The following is a 12,193-nucleotide window of genomic DNA, read 5'->3' as shown; positions in this document are numbered from 1 at the left end:
CAGAGGCACTTCTCCTCCTCATATATAAATTAGGGATGGGCCGATATGAAATTTTGGCCGATACCGATAAAGTACCGATATAAAATTTACCGATACTGATAACCGATATTCTACCGATCCAATATAAAATTAGAAATGGTCCTTGAAGAACCTGAAAGGTTCATTGACCTCCTTAATAAATGTGTGTTTCGAGGTGACTGCAGTTGCAGTACAAAAGAAATTGCATATTTAGACATTTACTTTTTTAGAAAGTAGGGTATGGAGATTATCCATAAAAATTACAACAAAATGGCAGAATTTTGCACTAAATTATCAGATATTTATCGATAAATCGGATCGGTAAAAAAATCGGTAAGTTTACCGATAAACCAATATGCCTATATCGGCCGAGCCTTCTCTTCCTGAGAGAAGAGACACGCCTTTCTTCCTCTCTCTATCTAGGCAGGAGGGGGTGAGATTTCTTTCTTCCCCCCTCTCTCTCCCTCCCTCCCTCTCTCTCTCCTCCCCATGGGGAGAGGGAGAGGAGGGGGGAAGGAAGGACAGAGAGAAAGACACTCAAATCATTTTCTCCCTCCTTTACCCCTTCTCTACCCTACCTCTCCTCTCTAAAATTTTAAAAACATTGCATAAGAATACAAAAATGACTGCTATGTAATCACAAAATGCATTGGTACAAAATCAATGGAAACTTAAAACTTTAACTTGCAGAATAATTAGACTCGGTGAAAGTGTCACACAGCAATGTTGCAGAACATCTGAATGATCAAAATGCCGGGAAAGTATCGGCCAGTATTAGTAAATAAAATTCAACCAATACTTTCCGGTACCTGTACAACTGGTATTGGCTGATACTAATACACCAGCATCCGTATAGGCTCAGTATTCGTCAATTCATACAGAACAAAAGCAAAAAAAAAAAAAATATATAAGTCAATAATATCTCTGCTAATAGTGTTATTTACATCTAAGCACTTACTGCAACTACAGGTGCAAAGGAGATTTCATGCGCAAAAGCTCTTGACGTTATTCTAATATTAATACAATCTTCAACTAAGGAAGATAAATCTTGCACGATGATCACAGTGGTCATAATGTGACAATCTGTTCAGATATTGACACACATGGGCATGCCAGTATTAACCTAAACAAAATTAGCTCAGTTGTCTTGATTTCTCATTAATTCTTGCTTACCTCATCCTCATCACTTTCCTCATCTTTTTCATTGGCTTCTTCAAATTCCTCGTCATTCTCCGACTCTTCATTGGCTGAATCCTCTGGTATTTGGTCAGGAATCACGGTGGCTGCTGTGAGGGAAACCTGCTTGACTGGAATCTTAACCTGAAACATGATTGTGTAATTACTACCAGCATCATGGCTGACCTTCGGAAACGACCTTGTCCCTCATATGAAAATGGGGGCTTTACTTCCTCCTTACAACTGGACTACCCACCCACATGAACACACATGCCTACACGTTCACAACTAAACAAAACCAAAAGACAGGCTAAGTCTTGCCTATTGTCAACTTCTTCCTTCTTCATAAAAGAAAAAAAGAAAAGGTGTCATCTTATCACATGTAAGTGTCCCAGCTGACTTATGTAAAGATTTTGTTTAACAAGTTTTATTGCTTTATCAAAGAGCGATCCATGTGATGTAAAACAACAATTTGACCCTGCAAATTTCTTACACTGTGATGAAACAATATAATGTAATTTATTAATATTAAGGTGGATCAAATGAAAACGGAACAGTGGATGTATTGGGATATATTTATGTATGTGTGTGGTGACAACCCTGTGTGGAGGTGGAGCGGGAGGTAAAGAAGGAAACCCCTACTGCATAATGGACTCGCCCTGGTTAGTTGCACGTTAGCACATGATATGCATAGGCAGTCGGGCAGCAGTGTCATCCGAGAAGGCAAGCAGGCAGGCAGGCAGGCAGGCAGGCAGGCAGGTAGGCAGGCAGGTGATGCTGACATGTTGTTTCGAACATGAAGGACCCCTTCTCCTTGAGTTCCTGGACCATGATCAAACGATCAATGCTGCTTGTTACTGCAGTACCCTCTACTGTTTGTGAACAGCAATCAAGGCCGAACAGCCCGGCCTGTTGTCCTCTGGAGTGGTTTTGCTGCATGACAACGTGCAGCCACATATGTCAGTTGTTACAAAGAACACGTTGGCAACGTTTGGGTGGACAGTGTTGGAACACCAACCGTATAGCTCTGATCTATTGCCACGTGACTTCCATATCTCTGGTCCGTTGTAAAAGGCATTGGAGGGTCGGCACTCCCACTCTGACAATAACGTCATGGACAATGTTTGCCACTGGTTCAGATCTCAGACACAGGAGTTCTACGAGTAGGGTATTCACCGCTTGGTGAAATATTGGGATAAGTGCTTGAGTAACTTTGGAGATTACGTTTGAAATAAACTTTGTTGATTTCATTCTGTAGCCCCTGTTCCATTTTCATTTGATCCACCCTCATATTTTGGAGTTCATTTATTAGAACTACCTATCAAAATTTGCACACAGTGTGTCCAGTCAAAAGGTAACTAACTGACTGTGTCTGCATGTTACCCACAGTGCCATCTCTGTACTGACATACAAGTTACGTAAAGACATAGCTTACCTACTCACCACCAAAAGTTTCATGGTGCTGTTGTGTATAGATCACAAGGTATAACATGAAATGCAACAGTGTGTTTCGTGCCTATGCAAAAACGCCATGTGTGCTTACATTAAATTTTGTTTTAAAATTGAGAAAAAATTGTGAGGATAATTATTTGAACTGTGTTTGGTGGTGAAGTTATGAGTAGCAAGAATGTTATCAAGTGGTTTGCAAGATTTTGTGATGGCAGGGAGAGCATTGAAGATGATCCATGGCCAGGTGCATCAAGAACAACTGGAAATGAAGGCAATGTGCAAAAAGTTGCAGAAATTCTCTTAAGGCAAAGAGGGACAATTACGCACCAGTTGTGCATTTATTTCAATATCGTCGCATTGGGTACTGCTATTTAAAAAAGGGATTAGTATGCAAGAGAGTATGAATTTCTCTCCATGTTGCAAGTGGAAACTGTTTTTCAAGTTAATTAGTAAGCTAGACACGATGTTTGAAAAATATGATTAATAAGTATTTACAGAATCCCATGTATTCCTTATGGGGAATCAACTTCAACTTCAAGTTACGGCTAATCAAATGGGAGTTTCGACTTTTCCTACTACTATGACATAGTTCAACATATCCTTTTTCCATCCATGTACTTTTCTACGTCTTTGGATGTTTGATATTCCCGAGAACGAATTAAAAAAATGGTCCCATAAGCCTAATGCATTTCTCCTTGCCTCCTATGGCCATCCTGGCAGTTTTATCAACCCTGATGTGAATAAAAGAGCTAAATTTCACCATTAATAGAGCTAAAGATGACTTTCAAGGAGCTAGATTAAGGCTGCGTAAAGTGTCTCCTAGGGTAATTTTAGGTGTCAGAGGGGTGGGATGCTGATATTACCGTTAGCTTTATAGTGATGGCAATTTATTCTTCGTTTTCACCACCTAGATTTGGCGGCATCACCCATTTCAATAATCCACTGATGCTGATATGAAATCGGAAATAAAGGATTCCCGGATAACAATATTGTCATCATCACCTCAGCCACGGCGCTATATAAAAGTAGCTGGGCAGGTTAGAGGGCATGGGTGACGCCACCAATATAACAATATCACGTCACGTGGAAAATGTACACTCATGGCAAAAGTGTGTGAGCTGGAGCCAGTGGTGGCATCATAATGAGGCAAAGGGCGGATGCCACAGTTCACAGCCAAACAAGTGCACGAAAGAGCCAGATCTGGCTCCAAAGAGCGAAGTTGGCAACAGTGATCGGCAGCTGCTGCAGCGAGGAAGACCTAGGGAAAATTGCCCCTCTCCCCCTTAAATCAGCGGTTCTCGAACTTTCTTCTCATTGTACCTTACGTCTAATGTACCCCAACCACAGGCTTTTTCCAAATAATGGATTTTGGGGAATTTTTCTGACTGCCTGATTGGTGGGGAGTTTTTGATATGTTATGTTTGTGTATCTGCAATGGAGCAAAATGGCATTCGGGTTGTATGTGGAAAGATGGTAAACAAATAAACATTAAAGTCTTATATTTATTATTTTATCGGTTGTTCCTATATTTTAACTATGTCCAAACTGGACAATGCAGCATGTTAACATGGAGCGTTTTGCAACCAGAAAGGTTAAGTGCACGAAATATAAAATCAGAATTTGTTATTAACCACTCGTCTTGATACAAGGGCTGGGGGATAAGTTACGGCAACTATATTTTTCTCAAATTTAAACTATGGTGGTATCACAGTATGATCATGTGTCCCAGAGAACGTGGCACCTGTAGTATGTGAACACGTCACTAGATGGCAGTGTGTTGAACAGTTCTTGTACAGAGGGCATTGATGAGCCAACTGCCACACCACCGAGTGAACATTGTTGTGTATCAAAATAGCTGTTCTTCGAGGTGGCGGGAAAATGCCATAGGGAGCTGGTGGAAACTGTAGGGTATAGTGCCCTTACTGTAGCAAGCACCTCTTTGGTTCCTGTAATGATAATGTATGCTTTCTGACTTGTAAACACATGTAGCACAATGCTATCTCTAAGGATGTTTACTTCGCTTCCCTATCCTATACCACGTTTGTTACAACCTGTCCCCCTTCCCGCAGTTGCTGATCGCTGGCTTTTCTAGCAGAAACCACGTAGTATTGCCGCTGCAGACCACGTGATCTCTGTGCTGGGGAAACCCAGAGCCAGGCTGTGAATAAAATACACGGAAATGCACAAATATACACAGTTCCCCTTCCAGCTAAGATAACAGTAGACACAAAAAGGACACAAGCAAATGTCACCAGAATAAATTCCATCCTGGATATTTTAAAATGCACACTAATCAGCACCATGCTTACAAAACAAGCTTCTTCAACAAGACACAAACAAAACACGTGAGTTAGACTGCAACGTGGCAACAGCGTCTACGTAAGCGCCTCTCTTCTGTCTTCCATTCGCTCCTCCCTGCCCAGCAGATGACTTTTTCCTCGTTTCTCATTGGCACCGAAACTGTCGAGCCATCACTAGTGCGGGAAACGGGACAGGTTCTAACAAATGCGATATACACCTGGTTCACATGATCTGCATTGTGTACCTGTATACACTACCTCCATTCATTTGTATATTTCGGATTTTCGTGCCAGTCCCACATTCTCACGAAAAAAATAGTTGCCATGACTTGACCCTAGTAATTTCAAATTGAGAAAAGTCAGTATGTAAAAATGAATCAAATGCTCGCTTTCTGTGCTGACCTGTTTTTCATCTGGTTCTTTTATAGTCTCTAATGGAGTTTCATCTTCTATTGGAGCAGACCCTTTTCTCTCTGGACGGAATGGCCCTTTTATAACATCCTGCAAGATAGTATAGAAAGTTATGTCCTACCTGCATTAAATAATTTTTAAAAAATGATGGTTTAATCAATATTTATTTACAATGTTCTTTTGTTTTCGTGATCTTCAATTGTCAAATATGCACCATTACCGTAAAGTTGAAGCTCTGCGCATGGCGGAATAAAATAGATAATTCTCTATTGCTGTTCCTCATTAATATCAACTTCATTTTAGCATCCAACTGACCTAAAGAATTACATATCGTCCCTGTCTCATGTATTGATCATACTTAAGTGTTCTTTTTATCTATTCAAAAACAGTATTTCAAACTTAAATTTCTAAGATTTTTTAAATAAGAATACTAAGCATATATAGCAAAAAGAATGCACAGTGTCATGAAATAATGAACATTCTACCAAGTTTTACTATAAATACTACCATAAGATTTTCAGTGAAATAATGATCACTCTACCCACTCTTACTATATATAATGTCATAAGATTTTCAATGAAATAATGAACATTCTACACAGGCTTACTATAATGACTGTAAAGAGTATTTCAATTAAATGATGAAAGATGCTGGCACATAATAATATCCAAATAATATACGATAAACGATATATTATGAACACAAAGCAGTAATCACTGTTCAAAGTTGCCACCTTTGGCCTACATGCTGCATTATCTATTGGTAAATCAGTCACTGCCTTCACAGGAAAGTGCTTACGACTGGCAACAATGGGATGTATTTTCTTGCAGGTCATGTTCTGAAGCACAGATCACAATTTGGTTGAGGCCAGGCTGGCAGGTGGGCAATCAGAAAGGGGAAATGACATTTGGCACATTAATCCGCATTCAGCTGGTGCTGAATCCTGCTGAAAGCTTCAGTCATGGTCATCATCCAACCAGGATTGTCTTAGTACACACCAACTGATGCTTTTCCCCATTCTTTCAGAACTCCCCCCCCCCCCCCTATTTCCATACCATGACTGAAGCAAAATTATAGTCTCTTTGGTCCATCAGAGATTTTCATGAACTTGCAGCATACAATGCTGAGAGCCTCCTCAAATGTACCTGTGGTACCAATTTTCCATGTAGTGTTCAAGAGGCACTTTGCTTTTGTTGGCTCCTAATGTTCTGCTATTATGAAATGATCTGTGCGTAATCTGTAACTATTTCTTAACATGTAAGACATGGCTGATGGTTCCTGGATGGCACTTACGTGCACACAAGCTACCACTGGTATCAGCAGTTGCACAGTGCTTATGGACTGTTGTTCCTGCCTAGGTTCGTTATTCACAGTGCCAAAGGATTGGATAATATCATCGCATGAGAGCAAGAGAAACATTGCTCCCCAAATGCAGTTTTTGGTTTTGTTTAAATAAACTTCTCTGAAGAACTCTATTTGAAGTCTGCTCCCCCCCCCCCCAGACATATTCCTAAGAATACATTATTTCCTCTCTCATGTAAATTTTATAAATTGAAGTTACATCCATCTGATTCTCACACAACTCTACCAGATTTTCAGCTTCAAGAGGGTGTTAAAAATCATGTTCGCTGATATCCCTACCTTACGCAGTGCTATAACTAGCACACAATTACTTTAATCATCAAATTCTATCATGAAACTAAGCACAAACGCTCCCACTTCTGCAACTAAACTAACAATAACCCACGTGTTCCTTCCAATCAGTGGATGTAGAGCCACCACTAAATATGTTGATAGTATTTAAGGTAAGACTAGGTAAATCTTTACTCTAATCCTATTTACAAAAATATTTTTAAAAAATCTCAATTATAAAAATTATGACTGTAAACAGAATTTTCAAATTAAGGTTAGTGGTGAAATTTATAACCATATTATATGACTTACAGCTTCATCATGTGGCACAAGCTTTCCATCTATATTCTTTCCTTTCCCAAACAGACTTTTTGCTCTTGCTTTCAAATCTTTGGGATGAGGAGTGTTTTGTCGAACAAATGTTGGCTGTAAAGAAGAGAAAGAAAATTTCTTAGGAATACACAAGAAGATTTCATCTACATTCATATACATATCAATAGCAACAGATGTCATGTTGGTAGGAAAATTACTTATATAGACACGTTCAGTATCAAATTCAGTGTCAATTCTATACTGAAAGTTTACTCCATTGCAGTAGCACTTGCAGAGACAATTTCACACAGGTAAAACAGCGCCAGCGAAAAATCAGGCGAAGCCAGGCTGGCTCGGTATCTCAGTGGTAGAGCAAGGGCACGGATTGCCAGAGACCAAGGTTCGAGTCCTGCATTTTTCGCTGAAAATCTATGAAAGTTTACTGTTTGTAATGGGGCACTAAATGCACAAGTAAGCGATGTAGGATGAAAGGTGTTACACTGTACTCCACACACTTCCCTCACTTAATTACAATTTCAATTATACAATTTAGTACAGGTGTGGTGTAACACCCACTTCTTGGAGGCATAATAGGAACCACAGTTAATCATCGACATTTCTTTGTAAAGAAATTTAAACTTCTAATTATGAAAATAAATTATTCTAAGTCTGAAAACTTCTCTTATATTTATAAATTTACCAAATGATTCACATCCAAATAAAAATAGTTTTAGAAATGGGGTAGATTAACTCCTACTCTATATCAGGGTATTGTTTTTTGGGGTAAAATTGTCAACAATTTTAGCAATGTAATATTTCTATAAATAGCATGTAATCGAGTACAAAATTGTGCCACATTCTTATTGGTTATATCAATACGAAGTCATGATTTATGCCTTTCCATTTTCTAATGTCAAAACCCATTGGAGTCACCTAGTTGCATACATTAATTAAGAAGATAAATGAACAATAATAAATCGGTAGAAAAATAGTTACTGGTATTGGTCAATTTTGAAGATGGACCAATATTAAATGTTAACTAATAATGATCAAGCAGGAATGTAATATTTACCACTATGCCCATAACTGATATTCTGCTGATCTGACATTAAATGGCAAACTGTCCATGAAGAACTTGAATTAGGAGTGACCCGATAACATTACAGATGTTGATTCTCTTCCTAAATGTCAACAATACTAATGCTTGAAAATTGTAACAATTAAAAGTTGTTAAAAAATAGTGATTAATATAAATATGTAAGTATTCTACTGTAATTGTATGTATCAATTTACAAGAGTTTTACTCTAACTTATTAAAGAACTATTTGTTTTAGTTTTTAAGTCCACTTTATGCACAGACAAGCTAATCGAGACTGAGCCTACAGTTTGAAGTGGAATCCAAGCCACTATGTGCCTCCACCAGGTGTCGAACAAGGACTTCTTGATTACAAGGCAACGACATTAGCACTATGCAATCAGGAATGCTTGAAGATCATCATCAAATGGCATGTAATGCAATCTAAAAAATATCCAACAATTTCAAAATTCTAGAATGATTTTTTACTTCTATGTAGTTGTGCATTGGAAACTGTTCTCATAATTTTATTTGGAGGAATATGTAAAGTCACGGACACTTCTGGGTTGTTAGAAGCTTATTGAATGTCAATAGAATTGTTACAATCCAGAAGTTGTCATGACTGTACAATAAATAAGACAGTAATTAATTAGTGTAAAATCATAAAATGATTGGTGAGAGTAGGAAGAGAGTATTGTAACTGAACCATTCTAACTTCTCATTCTATTTACAGTGATCATAAGCTAACTTTTTTAAGCATCACATTATCAACATTTTTAGAACATGTTTAGAAGAAAAGGTTCATTCAGTAATGCATAACTGATTTTGAAATCTTCTAATTTTTTTGTGCACTCTCTCTCTCTCTCTCGCTGTACTTTTCATAACTATAATGATATTGTATGAAAACATGAATCTTCAACGTGCCATTATTTTTTACAATACCTTGCTTCCCAGGGAAGAGCATACAGATGCATATAGATAGATATGGAATTTTATTTTTATGAGCACACACCATATGCAGCCAAAATGGAAATCGAATTGTTAAACATATAATTAATTAAGAAAGTATTATGATGAATGATGTTCTTCAAGCCAAATAAATTCTTGAAGTTTTCCTGGTGGAAAATGATGAAGAGGTTCTCTTGGGATATCAACCAGGCAATTTCCGGATAGTCTTCCGAGGTTTCGAGAACTAATGTCACTCTCACCTTCAGGGATTGAAGAGCAGAGATATGTCAGGGTGAGGGTATATGTATTTGTATTGGAGGGATCCGGTATGTAGGTGGCGGTCAAATCAGGTGTTGTCTCTCCGACATCTGCACTCCCAGTCGACTATCGCTAACCAGGCTGGGTCTACTTTGAATCCTGTGTCCCTGTTGAGGTTTTCCTTTTTTCCATTTATGGCTATTGCTTCTTTGATGATTCAGTCCCAGTAATTGGATTACTTATTGATGATCTTGGTGGATGTCAAGTCAATTCCATGACCCCTCCTGGATGGAATGTTCTGCTAACACTGATTTCTTGGGATGAAAATTCTTGAACATGCCAGCTACATCAAGCTGATTTTTCGAAAAATCAGTGTTAGCAGATCATTCCATTCGGGAGGTCCATGGAATTGACTTCACAACCACAAAGATCATCAATAAGTCATCCAATTACTGGGACTGAATCATCAAAGAAGCAATAGCCAAACACGGGGAAAAGGAAAGCCTCAACAGGGACACAGGATTCAAAGTAGACCCAGCCTGGTTAGCGATAGTCTACTGGGAACACAATGTCGGAGAGACAGCAAATCATTTGCCCACCACCTACATACTGGACCCCTCCAACACCAAATACATATAACCTCACCCTGACACATCTCTGCTCTCCAATCCCTGAAGATGAGAGTGACATTAGCTCTCGAAACCTCGGAAGCCTATTCGGAAATCACCTGGTTTGTATCACGAGGAAATCTCTTCACTCTTCAAGCCAAGTTTTAAAACAATGAAAAAGAATAATTCCAACAAGAAAAACAACTTTCCTCGAAGCTCATTTTTTGAAAAAAAATTCATGAAAACTATGTAATATAAGCACATACATACAGACACAAGTATGTATATGTACATATTACTAAAAATAGCTTTTACTGGCATATATAGGGTGAGGCAGTCAAAAGGGAAGATTTAAAAAATTCACAAAAAATAGAGTGAAAATATTAGTTAATTTTTGGACATGAATGTACTGCACATGAGTTGAAATTACTAGTGTACCTGAAAAATGTTCATTTTTTTAATATGGTGTCAGTAAGATGGCATCCTTGGTTTTGCACACATTGTCGGAGTCTCAGAGTAAATCTGCCCATCCGAAATTAATCCACAAACTCTCCATGAAACGCCTCTCCATTCAGAAAACGTAACAGTGTGGTGTGCATTATCATCTCGTGGAATCATCGACCCCATCTTTTTCGGAAAGGAACACTGTAACACGGTGACGGTAAGCGCTGGACGTTATGCTGACATGTTGGTAACCTTTTTCCTGCATGTCCTCGATGGCTATGACCCAGATGAAGAAACACTCTTCCAGCAAGATGGTGCAACTAGCTATACTGCCAGAGTGTGTATGGGTGTGCTTAGACTCGCATTTCATGGTCATCTCATCAGCACATTCGGCGATATTCCGTGGCCTGCTCGTTCACCCGACTTGGCGGCAACTGACTTTTTCCTTTGGGGTTACCTCAAATGCAAAGTATTCAAGGACAACCCTCCAAGAACCAGGGATAATTTGAAGGAGCGAATTCGGCAAGAGATCCACAACATTCCGTTGGAGATGCTACGAAGCATCATGGGCGGATTTACTCCGAGACTCAGACAATGTGTGCAAGCAAAACCAAGGACGCCATCTTACTGACACCATATTAAAAAAATGAAAATTTTTCAGGTACACTAGTAATTTCAACTCATGTACAGTACATTCATGTTCAAAAATTAACTAATATTTGCTCTCTCTATTTTTTGTGAATTTTTTAATCTTCCTGTTTGACGGTCTCACCCTATATATATATGTAAGACAAAAACAGCATCTCAACTAAAGGAGGAAAATCATTATTACTGAAAGACAAAGTATAGATTTATTTTACTTAGCAATTAATACAATGAAAGAAACAATACAAGATTCGCTAACAAATTCGGCATTTATGTGCACTTTTCCAAGTTCATGAAAATAATATCTACAGAACACAGTTTTACTGTTCTATTACACTTGAACATTTTAATTGATATATTAAAATCATGTCTTCATTAATTATTAAAGAGGATATTGAATTTGTACAAAATTCATACTTCTGGTGACTTTTACACCTGCCATCTTACCAAATTGTTTCATAAAAATAAAAGTTGTTGATTTTAAAGCAAATTTAATAATAATGTCAAGTTTCACTGCACATAGGGCACATATAATTTTCATTAAATTTGCTGGAAAATCTACAATAATGGAATTCTTGTAAAGTTAACAGTTAAATTGATTAACTTGAGGAAAAAAAACTCCTTTAAATATTACTACAGCTTACGTCTTTTTACATGTTGATCATATATACAAAGAATATACAAACCTATGTGGAAGAAAAATAGAATAATCTATGTACATATCTTCTATGACAAACATATCTAACTGAAGACTGTAATTTATGTTTAACTATAGTAAATTCAGCTTCTATAATACTTTATCTATCTTCATGTAGTGTAATTTCTTTTTATAAGCACTTATGTTGTACCTACTCAAACACTCCAACATCATCACATGATTCTATGTGGGTAAAGAAGTGAACACACCCATGGACACA

The 12,193-nt window shown here is 37.9% G+C and overlaps 1 protein-coding gene across 7 annotated transcripts in view; it reads right to left on the bottom strand.

The window, feature by feature from the left end:
- LOC145997186 (protein lap4-like) overlaps window positions 1-12,193 on the bottom strand; it is a 320,630-nt gene that overhangs the window by 108,268 nt on the left and 200,169 nt on the right. For all 7 annotated transcript variants that reach the window (XM_083133899.1, XM_083133902.1, XM_083133903.1 and 4 more), the window contains exons 12-14: window positions 7,299-7,412; window positions 5,346-5,444; window positions 1,192-1,338 (exon numbers count right to left, since the gene is read on the bottom strand). In XM_083133899.1, the coding sequence (XP_082990025.1) occupies window positions 1,192-1,338; window positions 5,346-5,444; window positions 7,299-7,412 (360 nt within the window). The remainder of the gene's footprint in view (window positions 1-1,191; window positions 1,339-5,345; window positions 5,445-7,298; window positions 7,413-12,193) is intronic.

The sequence above is a fragment of the Lepisma saccharinum genome, chromosome 13 (genome assembly GCF_977018435.1).
Source record: "Lepisma saccharinum chromosome 13, izLepSacc3.1, whole genome shotgun sequence".
In the NCBI taxonomy this organism is placed as follows: domain Eukaryota; kingdom Metazoa; phylum Arthropoda; class Insecta; order Zygentoma; family Lepismatidae; genus Lepisma; species Lepisma saccharinum.
Note: the sequence above shows the minus strand (reverse complement) of the source record. Positions and strands in the feature narration are given on the sequence as shown.